Source organism: Colius striatus, chromosome 20 (genome assembly GCF_028858725.1).
Source record: "Colius striatus isolate bColStr4 chromosome 20, bColStr4.1.hap1, whole genome shotgun sequence".
Taxonomy (NCBI): Eukaryota; Metazoa; Chordata; class Aves; order Coliiformes; family Coliidae; genus Colius; species Colius striatus.
Window position 1 is genome coordinate 5488595 of NC_084778.1, and position 22569 is coordinate 5511163.

Here is a 22569-nt window from a genome sequence, read left to right on the forward strand (position 1 = left end):
ATTTTTGTTTTACTGAAATGAAAAGAGGAGACAGCTGATGCAGATGCAGGTGAGTTGTCCTGTGATACAGAAAACAACCTGTACCCTTTTGGATGGGGTTGTTGGCTTGGCGTACAGTCCAAAGGTGTGAAACATTTTGTGGTAAGGCAAGAAAAGTGCATTTCTTCTTGACATTCTCTCTGAATGGTTTTTAGTAGATACAGTGGAAAAAAAGCCTCTTATTTGTTTCATTTTGACACCCATTATTTTTCCATTGAGATACAAGCACTGCATTGTAGCAAAAACATTTGATAAAACCCAAAGTATAAATTTGGTATCTGCACACTTCTGCCTCCTCCTCTCCCGCTGCTGCCTCCTGTTGCTTAGATAAGATAGAAGCACTCACTGAAGGATTGAGTTATTCAGTGTCTTGAATCAAAGCAGAGTTTATGAGATAAGTGGAAGAGGAGGAGAGGAAAGATACAGAAATTAATGTCTTCTGTTACTGAAGAAGGAATAGATTATATTTACATTTAGTATAATATTTACAGAAAAACTCTGTAGGCATGCTGCTGCTGCTGAGGTCTGCCCTGAATAGTATGGCTTTGAAAGGCTTTGGTTTGTTCATGTTATTAATGGTAGATGAAAAATTTTAATTAAAAAGATTTTGCAAAGAGCAAAAATTCTATAATGCTGTGAAGTTTTATTGTTATGTTTGGAGTAATGTCTCCAGGTTCTTTAGCTTTTTTTGGTTACCGAATCTCTTACAATATCAATCGGTTGCAGATCTGTCTCTCCCATGGTCTTATTTTATGATGTATTTGTTCTCTTTTTATAATGTGTTATGGAAGTTGAAATGCTGGTAAGACATTAAGTGTTGTATACTTTGGAAAGGTATAAGGCCTTATTAATGTGTGTTTAAAATATGCAGAGATACCCGTTTCATATTCCTAAGTGTAGGTATGGCTCAGATGAGAGTGGAAGAAGCACTGCTTTTAAAATCAGAGCACCATATGTTGGAAAGCTTTTTTTTTATTGTTTTATTTAAATGAGTAGGTTTTAGTTTTGTTCCCACATCCTAGATAGATTTCTAGGCAGTTGGAATTGCCTTTGGATACATTTTCTTTAATCTGTAGTTACTTTGGTGTACATGGAGAATTTATGGCCTTTCTCACAGTGCAGGATTGTGAAAGGACTAGAAGAGCACAATTCCATTCAATAGGTTCTCTTGTCTTTCTCTGAATCTAATTATGGCTACTGAACCAGTTGTTCATCATGTGTGTGGAGAGAGGGTACAGCTGCATGCAGAGACATACATCTACAGCTTCTTAAAATATTTTTTTGTATTATAATGTTAAAAAAGGGAAAACCTTTGAGACAGTTCCAGAGTTACACGGAAACTGTTTAATGAAAGAATCTGTGATTTCCCTTGTCTGTGTGCTAGGAAAATAACATGGTGCGTTTCAGTTTTGCAGATGTGAAAGTATATTCTTCTCAGTTTGCTACAACTTCAAGGAATCTCTTTTCTGTGCATGAGATTCCTAATGTACATGTCTGTAGTGTTCCAGTTTACGCTGAATTCCCTTTGGAAATACTTTCTGTAATGTTTTGGTTACTCAACAGGGAGTGACTCAGGCCAGTCTTTTCCACTTGCTATTTCTCAAGAAACTTCAGGTTCTACAGACCATAGCTGGAGATGGTCTTAAGGTGCACATGTCCATTAAATAAAACAAAAAACCCACCGTATTACCATGTAACTCATCCTTGAAATTAAAGGGGAAATGTCAACTGTGTCATCACAGCAGCACTGTACATCTTGGTGTCGCTTTTGCATGGTGGTGGATTGGATGATAACCCTATTTTCTGCAAGCGACTGCCCATTTTGTCCTAAGTAGTAGCATAGCTCCCTTAGTTCCATCACAATAAAGTTTAGTGAAGTCAATCCTGTTGCTCAGCCTCCAGATTGGTCGTAGATGTCTGGCTTCCATTTTGAAGTTTTGTGCTGACTGCATGTAGAACTTCTGTTTGACCCTTCAAACACGTTTCCAGCCCACTGGAGACACACTTTGATTTGAAGCAGTGCTTATTCAAAAAGAAAATTCTGGTAGCAAACACATGAAGAGCTCTGCTTGGGAAAAGGCTTTTAGATCAATGTTAGTCCCTTGGGAATCTCTGACTTTTTGCACTAACAGTGGTGCCAATACTGTGATTTCTTTTTTTATTAAGAAAAATCTAATGGCTGTTTCCTGTTTCCCCCCTTCAGAAATAACATTAAAAAGTGGAACTTCATGTAATTAAAAGAAAATTACATAGAAACAAGATGAAAAAAGACTGAAATTGGAAAAGTGGGGTAGACTTTTAAGAGCTGCAAAGTATTTGTGTAGATTTTGTGCACCTTGAGATACCATTTGTTCAGTGATCATTGCATAAGTGTACATATAGTCTTAAGGATGCACAAGAGTATACAATATAATTATAACTTATTATTAAATAGTTAATAGTTGTTAAACTGGCTATTTTACTCTGCTGTCAGATGCTGCTTAGGTTATTATCCTTTTTGTCCTGTACTGCTCTTGCACACCCTGTTTAATTGTACCTTAGCATCCCCAAGCACCTTTTGGTGGAGGGATTATTTTTATAATTAATTTTCACTCTGCTGGCAAGGTGCCATCCATTCATTATCCAGTTCATGCTAAAATATGTAAGGAATATTCCATGTAAAGAAGTTTAGCAGCAGAGGCTTGTGGCAGGACAATAGCTAGGGAACAGTAAACCGGAATAAGTAACTCATCATGGTACAATGTTTTCTGTTAGACCCTCCCTCCTCTGAGATATTTGCTACTTCAAAAATCACTGTCAGGAGGCAATGAGTAGTTCAGGAAAAGTTCATCCCCAGCAACTTGATTGCTGTAAGTTAACTCCTCAGCTTCATTAAGATGTTGGAAATTACAATGAACTTGCCTTAGGGTAAAATATATTAAACAAATCTTTGGCCTTGCTTCATGACATAGGAAACCCCTAATGCAATTTTTGGCACTGTATAAAACAAAGTGGCAAATGGAAAGGGGCAAAGCTTTTCCTTCGTGGACACAGGTTGAGAGGATTTTGCCTAGGAGAGCAACATAATGGCAAGCATGAGATGAGAAAACAGTTTCCTCTGTTCCCAAACTTTAGGAGTGCTTAAAAAGGGAGATGTTGACAGAGATGAATCATGACTTTAAATACTGAGCTCATAGTTTGTTTGGATCATAGCTTACAGGTGTCTTTACATTGCAGAGGAAAAAAAGGTAAGACTTTCAAAGTAAACATCCTTCAGTGAATAGGAAGATGACATATTCTTTCTAACAAGATTTTCTGCTCTCCTGGAGGAAGACCATTTGTTAATAAACCATTTGAGAATCCATTTTTATGGGATTTAATAAAATATACACAGGCTGCCTTCTACTGCCGAAGCTATTATTCCCTTGGGCAGAAAAAGTGACTGACTGTGGGCATTAATGGTTGCTTCCTGTGATTCCTGGCATTATATCTTGCTCCCATTTGCACTTTTTCAACCCATAGTGAAATAATTTTTTATGAGAAAACTGCACTTGATTCCTAGCTCTTGAGAGGCATGTATAGGTTCTATATTTTATTTATTTGTATTCAATCATGGCCATAATTCTTGTTGTTTTAGTGTCTGTAGCATGGCTATTGTGTGTTTGTGCATACTTTCCTGTGTACAAGAAAGTTTTCGTGTCTATCAAACTCCATTAAATGGAAGAGGTAATAGCCTTTGTGTGAATTAAATGAATTGTTCCATTCTTGCCAAAGACTTTTGTAAATAATTCACACAGTTCCATCAAAACCTGTAGATTTTCTATTGAGATGGTTGCTGTCAATTAAACAAGAAATGTGAACCTATTATGGTCTAAGAGGTACTTCCCTGCAGGAGCTGGGCAACCCACCAAGAGAAGAGAAGTTTTCTTAAGAATTTGGAGGAGAGTTTTCTACTGCCATAGCTTCAGCTGTGAATTCAAGTTATGATTCTTTCAAATATGAGAAAAATGCAGTGGAATTGAGGGACTGTTGTTTTGTTAGGAATCTTGCCTCTTCTGAGACTATCAAGAGACTTTGATTCTCTTAAATTAAGAAACAATTTTTATGCTAAGAACACTCCATAAGGATGTGTTTGTAAAAAATACCAGTTCATTTCAGTAGCTGGGATGAGAGGAAGAGGAGGAGAAAGTGACCCCGAGAAGCATGGATGGATTTATGTATGTAAATGCCCAGTCCAATTATATCCAAATATAGCTCATCTATATTATCTTACTGGCCTCTTTTTGCCATGGATGGTGAACAGCAGTACTAGAGGTGAGTTTTGCATAGGTGGCTGAGTGGAAGCCCAGGCAGACATTAGTTTCACAGAAGGAAGAAGGAAATCTGGAAAGCTAATAATGTTACAGTCAGTGGCAGCTCTAACGGATCCCAAATGGATGTAGTTAGAGGCATAATATGTTTGATTCTTTTCTTGACCAGAATTATCTCCATATCATATCCAAGAACTGAAGCCTTAGTGGCAGGCTGTGGATGGCAAGATGGACAGTCATTGCTCAGTCATACTATTATGACCTTTTATATAATAAGAGATTACAGAGAGGATGCTGCCAGGAAATGACAGAGCTGGTAGAGGAGGGGACAAACAGTAGGGCAGACACAGTTAGAAAAGATGATTTGTTCTACAGTTACATCTATATGTGTAGAAAGCTGTTACTGCTATACATCACGTAGTCTCTTTGTGCTTGTAGGTAATGGTATCACATCAGTAAACAAGTGTAATTCCTTGAGTAGAGGCTTGAACGTAGCTAGTGAAAGTTCAGGAATAGTATAGTATTTGTCCTCTCTGAACCAAATGTACCTCAAAAGGAACCAGTCCAAATACTTAATGTTCAGATCTCTGTAATGCTGAGAACATGAAATATGCAAAGGTTCTTGTAAAGAATTTCCTATTAGTTTGCAAATGTTCTCCCTGTAAACTCAAATGTGACAACAATTATTTGCCATTAGTTCTGCTTCACTTGAAGTGTGTATTTGGACATGGGACAGATTAATTTTGTAACAACCTAACATTGAAGATCCTGAGATCTTGGCTGGAGTGCATCAGAAAGGCAAGTGGCTTGGTGTTAAGGGATGCCATGGCTTTTTGAGGAGCTGGAGTGAGTGCAGGTTCCAAATGGGGCAGTTTATGTAGCCTGAAGCAAAATACTGAGAAATTGTTCAATGAGTGCAGTTGATGGAAGTACACACAAATTAAGAGCATAACCCTTATTAGAGAATCTGTGAATTTCAAACCTCTGTACATATGAAGCTCACAGCACGCTAGTTAGTTACACACTAACCATCACCACACAGTAAAAGGAGTGAAATACTGCTGTCCACTGAATCAGGTTTACTCATTTCATTCTAAAATGTGTTGGTTGCTTTGCTCTTCTCTTGAGGGCAGTGCTGTACACCATCAGGCAAATATGTCAGATGGAGTGACTTTTTTACTCTGTCTTGATGAAACTGAGTCTAGAAATTGATGCATGTGATGTCTGCCAGCTGTGACTCCCACCCATCTGACTTCAGTTCCTGTGACAGTTTGCTTTTTGTCGTGCAATGCATGCTTTTATTACATTTGCACTAAATGTCTTTCAAGCTCATTTGCTTGCTTGATTTGAACATGTACCGATTTGCTGTAAAATAGGCACAGGTCAGAATCTGGTAGATATAACAAAGCTGGCAGGCCTTTCAAGGAGACGTGACTGTTGATAAAGCCTACATCAATACCTCCTCTCCCAACTTAACTATGTAAATTTTGAACTACTGAAATATTGTGGATATTTAAGATGTAAAGGCTTGTTTCAAATGAATTTAGTTTGCTGCCAGTCTTACTTGTGGATCTCATACTTGGTAATCAGAAAAACAGGTAATTTCCAGTTTTCTTTGAATGACATTCCTCTTGCTTTGAGGAAAACCAGAAGATGCTCTTTAGTGACCATTCCCATAGATTTAGAATTCTGAAAAAAATCTGCAGTTTCTAATTAGCAAAATCAGTGTCCATAATATTTTTTACCAAGTGTTGCATAGCTGTGGAACAGTGTGCAGTAGAGAAAGTTGTGTCCATAAATATGAAAGCTTAATGATATGATTTCACTAAAATCAGTGTCTTTGTGTGCTTTATTTGAACAGTTCAAGTGATTGACCTTTCATTACAGCTCTTCTGTATTTTTCTGTTTGTTTTCAGCTGTTGGATAAGTTAAAAGATCGCTGGATGCACACTGGCTTGTGGAGAAACCTGGAGCTGGTTAAGACAGTCATTGCAGAGCCTCAAGGAGGGGCAAAGAGTGACTTTGATGAACTGCTGAACATATACTATGATGCAATAAAATGTAAAGGAGAAAAAGGTATGTTCTTCAGACATACAAAATAGTTGATACAGACAATTCAAGTTTAAGAATGATTCTGAAAATGATGAAAAATTAGAATAAGGTGTAGATAAACTGTTAAATTAACCTCAGCCTAAGAAATTATTGTGATGCTCAGCTTGTCACTGGGAATGATTTGTGTGTTCTTCTCTGGCTTGTTCAAGATGGAGCACTCCTTATAGCTGTATGCAGAGGAAAAGTTAGTGAAGGCTTGGATTTCTGTGATGAGAATGCCCGTGCAGTTATAACCATAGGTATTCCGTTTCCAAATGTGAAAGACCTTCAGGTAGGACATCAATTGAAAGAGCTATACTTTATTTTTATGTCATGTTTAAAATGCCAGATTTGCACAAAATATTATTTCTAAATGTTTACCCTTGGACTCTTCTCAATCCTCTTTGAATTCTTTGAGTTACTTTCTATGCAGGTAAGAGGAGGAATGACGTAGCAAGTCTTGTGGACTCATTTGTGTAGTTCTAAAGAAATGTGTATCATGCTACATGTATTATAAATTTCTGCCTGATGTTGCTAGTCAAGGCTGTTGCATCTTTATTTGCCTGTTTTTACTGTGGTGGGACATTTGTTTGTGCAGATCTAGGAGAAATGCTGGGAAAATACTACTTTAAGCAAGGCATTCATTTTAATCAAAGATTATTTCAGAAAATAGGTGGAATGATAAAGATAGCTGTGGTGTAAAAGAATAACATAATGAAGTCATGTGTTTCACACACTAGATTATTGTTGATTGCAGTGTATCACCTTTCTAATTCCTATTGCCTTCTTTAATGTAATTATGTGTATGACACTTCACACATAAACAAACTTTTCCAAGCTAGTGCTGCTTTAATAGCTTGCAATTTTGAGGTATGATATATAGCCTCTTCTTGGATACTAAGAACATTACTACTGTGACAATTCAAGCTTGATCTAAATTAAATAAAAACTTCTAAGTGCCTTCAAAAACTATTATTTTGACATTCTTCCAATTAAAGAAATTCAAGACTATTTTCTTTTTCTACGTATTGCCAAAGTAACATTCTGTTGTTTACACTGCTGTGTACTTACTCACATCAACCCTTCCCTTTGACAACAACAGGTCTCATCTTACAGATATATGATGTTCTAATAAGCACTTCATGACTGAAGCCAGATATTCATAAAGGTGAAGAAAGCCAATGAATATGTAAACATGTTTCTCCAGACTTTCTTTCTACTTACTGAAAAGGAATAGTTGTTATTGACTAGTTTGTAAAATGCTTGATTTTTTTTTAGTGGTCTGTGCATGTCACTTGGGTAAGCACCCAGATGCTTGGCACACTTCCAGTGACAATGGCCACTACTACTGCTTTATCTTGTGTGTACTTTTTAGAGCTTTTTGGAACTACTTTATGAAGCTAAGAAGCAAAGTAAAGCATCACAGGATAAATACTGTGAACATCTGAATTTGGATTATTGGTAATGCCAAATCAAACAAAATCATAGGTTCACATTTGGAAGCCCAGGCTCAGCTTTGGTTTTGGAGATGTGTTCTGAGCTGAAGTGAACAACCAAAGACTTCTTTGTTGTCTACAGTGTGTGCATAATTACAGCTTTGCTGGAAAAAACCCACATCCTATAAGGACTAGTGAGGTTGTATTAGTGATGACTGCCTAGTGCAGTGCAATGTTCTTTGAATGGTTTTATAGCTTTCTTGAAGCACTTATTCAGCCACATTTTTTGTCTTGCTACAATAAAATACACTGTACTTAATAAAGATATGAATACTTAGCAGTCTTTCTAGAGTTGGAAATGCTTTGTTTTAGAAGCCTATGCTGAAATGATGTTTTTAAAATACTTGGCCTGCAATATGACTGCAACTCTTACAATATACTCCAAATGGTTTCCAGAAACCAGTATTTTTGTGTTCTAAATGATACAAAATTAAATTGAAAAGAATGTGGCAGGGGTGAATTATGTTCCTTAAGATTAAAATAGTGTATTTGATTTTACCTCGAGTTCAACCAAACATGTAATAGAATCACAGGCAGTACATCTCATTACTGATAACTGAATCCAAAAAATCAGTGTTGTGCTGAACTATTTTTTTTAATTAGACTGAAGAAAGCTTCTAAATTTTTAAGTAGGGATAGAAACAGTAGCTGCCAAATTGCAAGTAGCTAAAGGTTTGAGTGTGTATATTTAGATATGGTAATGCACAAAGCACTGCAGTGATCAATTCTAGATGAGAGAAGGGCATGCACCAGTCTCTTAGCATCAGATTTGAGGAGCTGTCTGGTGCATGGCACTGCTCCTAGAATAATGCTGGGGGAAATTGTTTTTATTGTAAAAGTGTCTTTTGCTCAAGAACCTGGATCCGAAATGATGTGTGGATAGCTGTACTTCCCTTTATATTGGACAGTGCTTTATTTTATCCAAGGCTTTAGGTTTACCAGGTACTCACAGAAGTTCCGGGTTAACGCACATTTATTTCACCAGTTTTGCTCAGTTGTGTGAGGGATAGAGTGGAGGACAGTCACTCGGTTCACTGAAGAAGATTGATTAGTAGCTTTGTAGATACATAAGCATAGATACAAATGAAATGTGAAAGATTAAACATCTTTTTGAGCAGCATAGCAGCTCAGAAAAGGAACTGGAATTGTGTTTTTGGGGAAAATTATCTGTTCATAGTCAAGATTGACATGTAAAATTAAAAACAAGAGGGAAGAGAGAGTGGGACATGACCCCAAGTCTTCACATGAAACTATAATTTTTTGTATATTTCTGGGAGGCCTGAACTAAATGTATTGTTTCCATATAGGAAAGTAACTTCATATGAAATCAATGTTATATCATCATTTTAATAGTCTGTGAATATGAACTGTAAATTGTTGCTCATTACTTTAGTTCCCTGTGACTAACAGACCTTACTGGAACTTTAGAAAGGAAAACAAAGTTTTATTCCTGTACACTTTATAATAATTCTTCTAAATGCTTTGGGAATAGAGTTGAATTTTAAAGTGAAATCTGATGTTCAAATACTTCTGTCAGGAAAAATATTATTGCAGTATTCAAACAGCCAGGATTGTTTTCAAAGCCTATCAGTAGTGCTTATCATACTAAGAAGATATGAATTTCTCCCTTGCAAGTACAATCGAGTGACTTTTAGCATGGCTGATTTGATTTTAATCTTTCCTGTTAACAGGGGTGTTTTTTTCCCCCCTGGGATTAGAAGAATCTGGATTTTTAAACATTAGAAGACATACAGAGGCTAAACAGAAAACTGATTAAAACCTGGACATTTTAAAACTTCCAGCTTTGAAGTCTGGGAGGAGTTTGAGTTTTGAGCAGATAGAAAATTCAGAACACAGTGACAACAATTCTTGTTAGACCTACATAGACATAAAATTGTGAACACAGGTAGATGTTTTGCTTTTGCATGGCAATATGTGCTCAGCAGATATACTGAAGGAAGAAACTGCAAAGATGATTAATAATGACATTGCTTTAAAAATAGGAAATGCGAATGATTAACAATTCCCTTGGAATATCCATGAATGACGTGCTTCAGGGACTGGTTTAAATCACTAAAAATGCTCTGCTTCTACATGAAAATGCACTTGCATGTCTGCTTTTTGGGTTTATAAAAGTCCTCTTAAGACTCAATTCCATAACCCCTTACTCCGGCACATAGCTTTTACTTGTGCGAGTAATCCCTTTAATACTTCCAAGGCTGTGCACAATCGTAAGGGTTTGAAGAATCATACCTTTAGAGACCAATATTTCATGTTGGCAGTTTGATGTTGGCTCATCTCCACTAATATTGCTTGTCTGTGATCAACCTGCTTTCTAAATATATTTTATGATTTGTAACTTGATGCTAATACCAGTGAACTGTAATATTAGAGAACATAAATAATGTGACAGAAAAAGATGTGTAATCCCATATCCGTGTTATCTGATGCTAACATACTGTTCATTAACTTCTGATATATATTTTTTGAATTGCAGCATTTTGGATCCAGACATGAGTCTTTACTTGGGCAAGAATCTCATTGTCAAGTGTGATGTATAATATCCAGTTTTGTTTTCTCCATATGTTTGTGCCAAATATATGCCACAACTTCTGGAATTAAATGGCAAGCATTTAGTCTCCCTAGGTAACAATATGCTTTCATAAGTTATATTATTTTCTATGGAACCTTTAAAGAGTATCATTTAGTTTCCCTTAAAACTTTCAGATGCATAGTATCTTCCATTTACTCACTTGCACAAAGAGAAGAGTCTAAATATCAGTTTCAAGGGGAAAGAGAAGATTAAGGCTCAGAAGTGTACTTGATAATAAACAATATTGATTTAAGAAAGAGAGACCAAAACACTAATTCTCTGTTATTGAAACTGGTTTCATATTCCTGAAGAATCAGGTTGCTAAAGCAAAATATATAAAATAAATGTGAAAGTTTTGCTTAAAGCTATGGTACTCTCAGTGGTAGGGTTTGGCTCTAGTAAAGCAGGAAAATTTATTTCAGAGCCAAAAATGACTTCTTTGGCTGTGACCAGGATTTCCTCTGCCCGCCTCTGGGACCTGAAACTAGAGGTAGGAAAATCTGATTTTGGAGCCAAGTGTGACTTGTTTAGTTCAAGTCATAATTTACTCTTCTTACCTTGGGGACCTGAAAATAAAGAAACTCGCTATGAAATGTTGATAATGGGCAACTCTGAAGTGCAAGCATTAAGCTAACTTTCCCAGAGAGCATTTCTTCACTTCCACCTTGCCAGATGCTTTTGATCTTAGTACGGTAGAGTGTACTTAATCATATAACAGCTAAGAGAACTTTACCAAAATACAAGGGGACATACAGTCAAACTCTTTTACTTCAATAGATGTGCAAAGAAAATAAACTTGAGAAAGCAAAGATTTCTGTACAGTGACATTACTTGACAACTGTAGCTGAGTTTGCCATTAATGAGAAGCATTTCCCATAGCTCCTATAGGGTGAAAATAAACCTCCATGGTAAATACTTTCTTTATTATTTCCAGTAACATAATTTGTGTAGCATGATGGAACACATCATTTCAATTACAATTTTCTGGGTTATATGTAACCTAATAATACAAAGAGTTTGCAGCTATCTGGCTGAAGTTTCTTTCTTCGTTCTTGAGGGCTCAACAAATTGAGAAATTTGTATCATTTCAGAATAATGGCATTTGCCTGAATATTTAAGTTCATTTCTAGTCCTTGTGGCAATTTTTAAGCCTGTATGATTTTTCTGCATTGAAAAGAGAAAGAATCTTGTGCTAGGTAAGTGGTTACTGAAATAATTCATTGCTTGCATATTATATTCTAGGAAAAGAAAAATTTCTAAGGAAGTTACTACTACTTTAGGTACTTAACCTGAATTGAGAAACATACCATGCACTGTATAAAGTCTGTCCTAACTTTACATCACTTAAAAATAATTTTTACTTCTTCAAAATAAAGTATTGTTTTAAAATATGTGCAAACTGGTACAGAAAATCACACTTTATGGGCAGATCGTTATTGTCTGTATCTTTAGTAGAACTTGAAAGTTCTCTGTGAAGTGAAGAAGTTTTTTAGAGAGATGAGACTGCCTTCTCTTGTTCATATGACTGCCACAACTTTCCAGTTAGATCTGACATTCCTGGTAAAAGCCTTGAAACAGTGTGTGCTGTCATGTTCAGTATAGTTTAAATCTTTCTAAGAAGTGGTCAATTTTTTTGTTTGATTGTCTGTGTTCATGGCTGTCTAAACCTGAGCTACTTATTCTTTCTTCTTCATTCCATTACTGTGAGAAACAATTACAAAGATCAAGTGAGGAACATAAACTTTAATGGAATTTTCACAGTACAGCCAAACATTGTGGTATATTGTTTATTGAATGTTGTCTTAGAAGGAAAGACTAAATAGCATGAAAGTGCCATGCATGTATGTGTGTATATAAATACACATACACACACACACTTGATTTTCTTCAGTGTCCCTCTTCACATTCAATTTTATTTTGTTTTAAATGCAGAGTATGTTTCTGAAGCCATCAAGGATGTAAATAAGAAATATACTTATCATTGCCATGTGCAATGTTATGCAGCAAGCCTCCACATGTTAAATAGCAATTATTGAGACAATATACTTCTAAATTTTGTAGAAGAGCATGCTCTCAGATTATGCAGCCAACATTGATCTTGTCTTGCAGCAATACACTGTAAATTATTGCAGTTTGCTGTGATACTGCATACTGGGATAATGCAGTGTGCAGAATCACATCATAACAAGATGACTGGCTGGATATTGCACATCTCCATCACTTTCCCCACCCCCCCTTCTCCCCAAAGGAAAATGTCAGGAGGTACAGCTACCAATCAGTTTGAAGCAGTGAGATATATCAAAAGCCTTTTACTTCCCACTTTTCTGGAAATAAGAATGATTGTAAAAACTCAAAGCCATCCACATTCCTCTTGCATCCTATAGTCATTCTGTTAATTAAGGAAAAAAAAGATTGATGGTAGAGGCTTAATTTGTGTGAGAAACTGTAAAATGCTATGGAATAGAGCACTCTTGTGGCTAAGAAAAGTGACATTGAAGTTCAACTTAACATGTAAGACTAGTGGATGGCATATCTCTTCTACTGGTGCAAGGCTAATGTCAGTATGTTGCCACAGATCACACAAATCATCGCTGAATATGTCCAGAAGTTAAGCCTTTGGATAAATAATACAACAAATCAAAACTTTTCCTTTACATTTGATAGCTTACTTTTCTGATCCATAAAAATTTCCAAAGTGATTTTTCTTGCATTTATCTTGTCCTTAGCAAGAAGTGTTGACCTTTAAGTTTTTACTTTACTGTCAAAGTATGTTGAAAGCTTTAAAAGTGAAGCTATCACCTTGGGGATTTGTAAGGATGACTGACACTTACCACTTCACCTTAGCCGCAGTAGCACTGAGCGTAGGCAGCAGTGTTGTACCTCAGGGGAAGCTGTTTGATTTTTTTCACTTCTGCTTCACTGGAAATGGATTGAATTTTCTCTTCAGAGGAGAGTTTTGGTTGCATTAGATTTTAATCAAGTCACTTGTTCGCAGTCCCTCAAAGCTTACAAGATTGAGATGAGTAGATGGGCCTGGGGTGAATGTGCTACAAGATTTGTCAAACCGTAAAACTTCCAGATCTCTGAGATGCCACATGGTGTAGTTGACAATACTCAAGGTGTTCAGTGGTTACATTACATAAGCTTCCCATCCCTCTAACACTGGGATTAAGAGTGAGAATACTAGGGAAAAATTTAGACATAAAGTACCTTGTGAATTCAAAATAAGGGAAATACAGTTTTGCATAAAGTGACAGTACTGTTTTTCCACCCCAGAAGATGGTGGTGGCCCCTTAGCAGACTCTAATGGACAGTAGTTTGCTGTTGGGTTCTTTGCTTTTACTTTAAGTCATATTTAAGTTTTTGGGCTATGGAAGAGCAGCTTAGCAGTGGTTTTCTGTATATAGTTTCTTTCCTGCTACCCTCATGGTTTGTGGGGTTTTTTTCCCCCCAGATTCAGTAATTTTTCCTGGTTTAGATTACATCTTAGTTCATGCACCAAATTTTGCAATCCCACAGATCCACAGTATCTTTTCAGGTGCCGCTGTTTCATCACAACAGCCTGGGAGATACAGCTACTCTGAGATGTAGATCTGCAGACACATTGTTTCCGTATTCACTATTATCCGACAAATAAGACAAATTCTGAAGGGTGTATGGAAGTTTTCAGGCAGAAAAGCTCACCTCAACTATTTTTAAGCTGATGTGGCTTTGAGGCTCAAACTATTGATTTGAATTTAGAGCCTCTGGAAGGGGCAGCCACTGGAGGGCTGTAGGTGCCGAGCTCAGCTTTAGTGTGATGCATCTGCTAAAGAAACTCTTGTAGAATGGAGCTGTGTTACAGAGCAGTTTGGAGATATTACAACAGTACAAAGTATCGATAATCTTTGCAGCTGCTGATGTCTTATTGACAGTGTATGTGGTATTGCTGTTCTCAGTTTGGGGTTTCATTGTTGTTCTTGTTTAAAACAAATGCATTCTTTTTTGCATGAAAGCAGGAGAAATTGTTGTATTTGTGTCTGGTGACTATCTTCAGGTAAATGAGCTTGTTAGAGTGGCCTTGAATTGTCATATACAGAATCTAGTTTGATAAATTAGAGGTAATAAGCATTTGTTTATTTCCTACTGTTTTATGTGTATTAACACTGCTCTTGGAATGCCTGAAGCATTTAAAGATAATGCCCTGCCATAATATCTTTTACCCATGGGCCAATAAATCGAACCATTGTGTTTAAATGTAGCTTTTAGTAGGTCTACTGAGGAGTTGAGGAGGTTTGAAGCATGTTCTATGACTCACCCAGGTCTTTGCACGTGCATTATTTAGTTTTAAGTCTCAGATGTTGTCACTGCTTTTGAAGTGGGAAGGGGTTTAAATGCTGCACTGTTTAATGCTACTTCCATTTAAGGATTTTCAGATGTAAAAGAAAAGAACTAGGTTTTCATGTCTTTTACTTTCCTGCACTTACAAACTTGTATGGTTACTTGGCATTTGTCAGAAGCAAAGTAGATGGCAAATATGTTCTTGAAGAATTCTAATTATTGCTATTTCAGGTGGAAGAGAGAATCTAACTGGACACATGAGATTTTTAAGATGGTAGATGTACTTAAAAAACAATTTTATGCCTTTTGGGGGAATAGAAACAGAGAATGACCAGCTGGGGAATGAAGGGCATGAGTTTACACACGTGTGTACATGTACTTACCCACGCATGTATTGACACAGTTCCAAGTTCATTTGCCTTTTTAAGGAGTTGTCTCTTTCTTTGACTTGGACTGTCACAACACTGTCAAATGCTGATGTGAAGAGAAATGCAGGTTTAGATGAGGGCTCTGTTTAACTGCTCACAATAGTGCCATTGTGTTCATGAATTTCTATCTTGCCTTTGGACTTCTGGGTAATTTGTTTGTAATCCCACAGGTTACAAACTGGAGGTCATTTTTAATCTACCAGAGGAAAAGGGAGACAATTGAAGATTGTCTCCCATTTGTGATGTGATGTCTTGTCAAAGAACAGGCCTGGTTTGTTAGCTGTTAGTAATAGTGTAGGGCTTCTTAGTTTGATTTTAGAGAGCAAAGTATAGAACTACACTTGGTTGAAAAAGTTACATAACTGTGGCAGATGAATTAAAACCCAACACAATTTATTTTGCTGATCTAAATCACATGAATTAAGTTTTATACTGTGACTTAGCTCGTTCAACCATGTTGTGACACACAGGCAGTGATGAGGTTTACAGTGTTCTGACAGTGAATGGTTACTGCCACAAATGGCCATTCTCCAGTCCTGCTAGCCTTTGCTATTGGCTCCTGAGATCTAAGGTCTTGTTCTTTGCCTGAGAAGGTGGTTCTGGATGTGTCTACTGGACCATCTGCTTGTTTTTACTATGGTGAAATAGTAACAGTAGGTTTATAGCTACTGTACTGTAATACTATAGTATTATAGTGGTGAATAGCACAGTAGGTTTTATTCTTTGTAGGTCCTTGAAACTTCTTAATGGGTAGATTAGCTTGTAGATACTGTGCAGACCTTTAGCTGAACATATCTAAAATATACTGAAATTGTTTCACATTGCCTTGTCTCAGTTGTAATTATGACTGCAAATCAGGAGAAGGTTTATAATTACAGAATGGAAAGAACTCAATTTAAAAATAGTGATTTAATTTTGCTCTCTAATCTGATTTTTCTGTGGGAACAAATAGTTCATAACAGATTGATATTTGTATACCTTGCTGTTAAATATAGCCATCTCTGTTAATTTTGAATAAATCTGGTTCAGCCTGGTGTGTTGCTCAGAAGGCATGCTGCAGGCTTCTGTATCTGAATTTACAAGTTATTTTGGGGTTCAAAAACAAGCTCTAGTTTAGGAGCTGGTCTTCTGAGCTTTGTGCCATATCCTATACGATATATGGCCATCACAGTATAAATTCACTTATCTACATACACATCACTTGAATCTAAATAAGACTGAGTTTCTTCATGTGGAGCAATGCTACTACAGGTAAATTTTTTGTGTTTTTTCAAACATTTTAAAACCAATTAATGCTGTTTAATAGTGGTGGTTGTTGTCCAAGAAAAACTTGTATTACTAATTTTGTTTGAAAAATACACTCGTAAATTCTTATGAATAGCAGCAGAAACTGCCTCAAAATATTTTTCCAAGTCATACAAAAAAAAATGTTCATGGCATTTCTTTTTTGTTGCTGTTTCTCTGTTAATATTCCATAGTGAAAGATGTCGAACTAATTAAGCATTAGAAGAAGGAGCGGTTAGCAGGTATAATGCTGGTAGACTTCAGTTAATGTGAATGTGACCATGACCTCCCAGATAGATCAAAGACTAATCTATCTGACAGCTACAAGATGGCAGAGCTTGCCACAGGCCTTCTGCTGCTGCTTGCTGAAGCTATTTGTCTGTAAAGCATGCCTGATAGCTAAGAGTATATTTTTAAGGATGAACAGGTAAAAGTAAAAGGCTGTCTTTTGACATTTTAACTAATCCCTTCTAGCCTGTGGTTTACTGCACATTTAGGATATTTGCTAGCAGGAGAGACTGGCTTTTTCACATATGTAACATGTCATTTTGAATTGGGCGTTGATTTGATGCTTGATAAGGTAGGAGTTATACAATGAAATAGATTCTGATTGCATTAAAATGACATGCCCTGGCCTTTTACCTTTAGTAGGCTTGTAATGAAAACTGAACTCTCGGCAATGCAAGTTGTCATCTCATGCTGAGACACGGTTATTTGAGTGAAAAAACAGAATGTTTATTTTCTGCTAACCCTTATAAAGTTACTATGGAAAAGAAGATTTTAAAGATCCATTACATAGGTAGATGAAGAGAATGTAGTTTTGAATATGATTTTTTTCATGTGCAGTCCAAGCAGTGTACATTTGCGTAATGCTAATGTATTAGAGAAATGTACAAGGAATGTATTAATAATGCAGATGATCAAAGTGCTTTGCATTCTCCTGTTACTTCAGTGATTTTATGCACAGAATTAAAAATGCCATAATTTTAATCAGTATAAGACATGTGACTAGTTCTCTAATATTGTGCTGAGAAGTTTGTTAGTAAAGACAGAAACTGATAGAGCTCCATTTGTTGGCCAAAATCTCACTGATATGAGACATTTTTCAAAAAAGGAAGCTATTAGAAAACTTACCAGGACTAGAAGACAAGTGCAAAGTGTATACAGGAGTTTATTGTCAGTGGTGGTGTTTTAAAGACTTCAGTGAGATTTTCCAAGATCATATCTCATTTCAAATGCTGAGGAGTATCCTTTCCTTTCTCCATGTAATAATTCCGTTTGTTGAAATGCACTGATATGCTTAAGTTCCTTTTTAAGGAAAGGCTTTAATGTTCAGAGAAAGTCATCTTCTTCTGTTTTGAAAATTACAAAGGAAACCTCACATGCCAGTCAATAAATTCAGAGTGACTGGAACAAATATTAAATCTGTGAAATCAAACTGAATTTACTTTCTGGCTGTAAAGATTGAATTTGTAAATTTGACAGGCAATTTAAAGGGCATAAGTACATAAAATAAAATTTCTTATCCAAATGCAACTTGAAAGTTACCTGTCAGAAGAAGTTAGAAGTCTGCTGTTTTCTCTCCTGAAGCGTGTCCTTTCACTTGTCAGTTTAGAAAGGTTAATACTGTACAAAAGAGCAATGGAAAGACCCTTTTTGGTGTAGTTCTGTGTTTGTTTATTTCTTTAAAAAAACCCATAACATTTGTTTCCCCTTCTCACAATAATAATAAATTCTTTGGATATATGCTGGAACTGTGTGTAATGTCCAAATAGCAAATTCTTGTTCAAATTCAGCTCAGGCATTGTATCTGTAGTTATCCATACGATTAGAAAGCGTAGGCAGGGGATTTGTTTTGCAGTTGATATATGAGATCTGTTCTTGAGGAAGCTGGGAGAGAGGGTTTTTTAAAAAGGAGAGTATGGCTTTTCTGCCTTATGCTGCCCATGAACCTGCAAACTCTAGCTGCTGCTGTTGCTTCACATATAGGCAGTGAAGCGTTTGTTTCCAGACCACAGAAGGTGATGCCAAGGTAGAAATTAGTGTTGGTGTTTCTGGCTTCTTGTGCTTTGGCAAGGTCATTCTGTCTCTAAAGTATTTTCTTAGCTTCTGTAGAAGAAGGGTTTTTATTTACTTAACCCTCACTTGAGTATGACCTGGTCCCAGCAATAGGTTAGCAGTCAGCGTTTGCGATGAAGGGAAAGCATCTCCATTGTAGGATTTGTTTGCAAATGAGTGAATAAAACTGTGGTCTGGTTAGTCCACTGACTTGTATCTGGATTTTTTTGCCTGTGTGAACAAGTCATCTGTCTCTTGCTTGTACAGAGATTTGGATAATGTGTGGTTTTTGTGTTATTACATAGAAATTATTGGAATAGAATGCATGTTAAGAACAACTTTAGAAGGGTAAAAGCAGAATTGGTTAATAGGCAAAAAAGAAAGTTGAAACATTGAAGCACACTTTACATATTCACTTGCTTAATCCATGTTTGCTTGTTCTTCCCTTTTAGACTATTTCCCTTTCAACATCATTATTAAAACCAATATTTTACAATTTCTTTTGTAGGTTGAATTAAAGAGAAAGTACAATGACCAGCACAAAAATACCAGGGGCCTTTTACCAGGAAGTCAGTGGTATGAAATTCAAGCTTACAGAGCTCTGAACCAAGCTCTGGGAAGGTGAGAGAGAAACTGAACATAATTAAAAATATATCTATTTGTAGGAATTTTTTGGTGACATTGTTGAGGCTTAATTCCTCAGTGTTGAAATGAAGGGAATAAGTCAGGCCAAAATAAACCTTATTGTAGAAACCAAGTCTTCAGCTATTCCATACTGACAACTGCCTGGTTTTAGTTCTGTTGTGCATTTGAGCATTGTTATCATTCAGAGATTTTGTTTTACATTCAGAATTCACTTTAGTTTGGTCACAGGTTTTATTGCCCAGATATCCAGAAAGGAAAACATTTGCAGAGAACTAGTTCTTGAGCTTATAAACCTACTGAAAATTCTTAGGTCTTTTCAATTGTACTAATTGTTCACAGTCTTGATGGACTCAGACACGATTGTGTCATGTTTAGCCTACAAGTATTTTCAAAGGGAGAAATAGTGAGGAGTTTTCTCAGACCTTTGCAAAAAGGTCAATTCAGTTATCATGCTCACTGATCTCTTTCCAGGTTTAGAAGAAGTTATATAACTTACTTTCTCAAATGAAAAAAAATCTCCCAGATACTATTAACAGGATAGAATTAATTCATCCTTCTCAAACAAAATTTATTGTATACATAGATATAATTTCCTGTCATCCATATCTATCTTAAATTCCATAGATCTATAGAGGTTGTAGACACAGATTTATAGATGAGAAAGATCAGCTGGAAGACCTTTGTTGTTTGAATTAGATGTAATAAAAATATGATGCCATAAGTGAAGGTTTAGATAGAAAATAGTCTTCATTAGTAAAATCTCATTGTAAATGCTTGTTATTACAAGAGTCCTCTTTGGAGAGTAAGCACATTAGCTAAATTTTTTTGTTAAGAAAAAGCTAAGAAAGTTGTGTAATGCTAATAGTAAGGAATGAATGAAGTTTTATCATTGGGAAATAAGTTTAAACTTATTTACTTTTTTTTTGTTTAGTGAAAATTACTTGTAGTTTCTCATTTCAGCGAAATGATGCTAGTGTAAACTTAAAATAGGCTTCCATAAAAAGCATAAATTGTGTGCAAGGCTGTTAGACTAAGCTCTTACTAAACTGAAATGTGGTGAAGGATGACAGTGTATGATAACTATTTTTATAAAGCCAGGACAGTCTTCTACTAAGTTGATACCAAGTTATACAGTCAATAGGCAAAGATGCCTGCAGGGATGGAAGTGAGCAAAAGCATGCTAGTCTTCAATCTGGCACTTTTCTCTTAATTTAGTGCTGTTATATTGTATGAAGTAACACAAGTTCATGAAATGAAACGGCACCCTTTGGGAATATAACAGATGGTGTGTATGGCCAGGTGACAATCATGCTATGAATTCCTTGCAGTGCTACTTTTCCTAAAAGTATAAGATATGTCTCCAATGGGCATAATTCATTTAAACTCTTGAGTTAAATGAACAACTATTAAAGCAATGAAAAAAATGAGAAGTTAGAAAAAATCTGTGTCTTAAAGATATTTTTATAAGTTTTCTTATCATGGAGAATATTTCTTTGGAGAGCCAGTGTTGTCTCTCCTGTTTTAAGCCTTGATTATGATACATATGATGTTTACAAACATACATGAAACCACTTATTCAGAAGTTGTCCGCTTCTTATACAAGGGGGTTAATAATGCTGAACTGTTACTGACAGATTCTTTTCCATAATTCATTTATGTTGTCACTGTTCTTTAATCCTTTTTGTCTGGCAACAAGTATAGAGATCCAAATTGTATTAAAATAGTATCAACACATGTAAAGTGGCTGCTGGGTTATTTCTGTAGGCCTCTAACAACTGAATTATGAAATCAATGGTATCGCTCACAACTTTGATGTGTAGCATTATTCATTTCATCACTAAAAGGAGTCAGGAACAACATGTAGTTTGGAAATCAAAACGTACATAGTTATTTTAAAACTTTCAGTTGCACCAGTCTGTTTTATTTCCTTTTATGTTTTCCCATGTTCTCCTTTCAATGTTTACATTGCCCAGTTAAGAGTGGGAAACAAATGATGTGTGGTTTGATTAGCTGCTGAATGTTTCTATGAGGTTTTAACTTGCCTTTTTTATATAGTAAATTCCAGAACTGGAGGAAAACTCACCTTCTGTGACATCCATAACAATTTTTGTTGCAAGACAGTAGCACTTCCTGCATATTTTTATATGTTCTTGTTGACTCATTGCAATCGTTGTCTATTTCCCACAGTTTTTTTGCTGTATGCATTCTAATGATATACACACTTTTTTTTGCACACTTACAGGTGTATAAGACACAGGAATGACTGGGGTGCTCTGATTTTGGTTGACGACCGCTTCCGGAATAACCCTAATAAATACATAACTGGTAAGCTGCGAAAATCTTTCTAGGAAGGTTCTTAATACTAACAAATAGTGATAAATCAGGACTACAAAACTATGGTTGTACAGATGAGTAGGAGAAGCAATAATATATCCATTGAATTCAGATTGTGCACATGAAAGTGAAAATGATGAAACTGTACCTGGCAGATAAAATGCACAATATCTTAATAAATTAATTTTAAAAAATGAAGTGAAGAAAGAAATTTCTTAGAATTGGATTATGTATCTTTGCTCTTGCCCTAGTTTAGAAGAGAAGGGGGAAAAGGTGACTTAGATAATGTTGCAGTCTAGTCAGCAGGTGGAGCTCAGCTGCTGTAGTACAAGTCAAAACATTTTGACATGTCTGTACTGAAAATACATTTAAATTATCTAAGTAAACAGAATTAATACATGCAGTAATGCAAATATTTGATATGTTCAAGATTTGGTAAGATGGATATTTTCTTAAAATTAATATTTTACGGGAGAATTGAGTTCTCTGGGTTGTTTTTATTTCAATAGGTTCAAAAACACTTCTTAAAAAATAAGAAAATTAGTTTTTACTGCACTTCTGTGTATTCCAACATATACTATATATATATGCTATATATACTATGTGTTTAAGACATCTGGTATCTGAGAGTTTTTAAAGTTACTGCTCTATATAATGCATTATAATTTAGCTATTGGGCAGTTGCAATTGTCTCTAAATATTTGAGTTAATCTAAAATAAGGTTGTAAAAGCTTCATTATGTTCTAATTTTGTCAGAATGATAATAAATAACTGTACTCTATGTAAGTTAGTTTTTAATAAATCATACTAACAAGCAAAATAAACACTCAGGCATAAAAGTAGTGTAATGGTGTTTTTGCAATGCAGCAGTTTGAACTTTAAAAAGTATCAGTGAAAAAGGTAAAGGTCTTTTAATAAAAAAAGAATGATATGGTTAGTATTACCCATGGAAAGACTACCCTTGATTAAATCAACTTTCCAGCCCCTGACAG

General features: G+C 35.8%; 1 protein-coding gene across 1 annotated transcript in view; it reads left to right on the top strand.

Moving 5' to 3' along the window:
• Positions 1-22569, top strand: part of BRIP1 (BRCA1 interacting helicase 1) — a 103465-nt gene that overhangs the window by 29897 nt on the left and 50999 nt on the right. Inside the window, exons 15-18 of the mRNA XM_062012408.1 lie at positions 6245-6404; positions 6590-6711; positions 19107-19219; positions 21486-21568. Of these exons, the coding sequence (XP_061868392.1) occupies positions 6245-6404; positions 6590-6711; positions 19107-19219; positions 21486-21568 (478 nt within the window). The remainder of the gene's footprint in view (positions 1-6244; positions 6405-6589; positions 6712-19106; positions 19220-21485; positions 21569-22569) is intronic.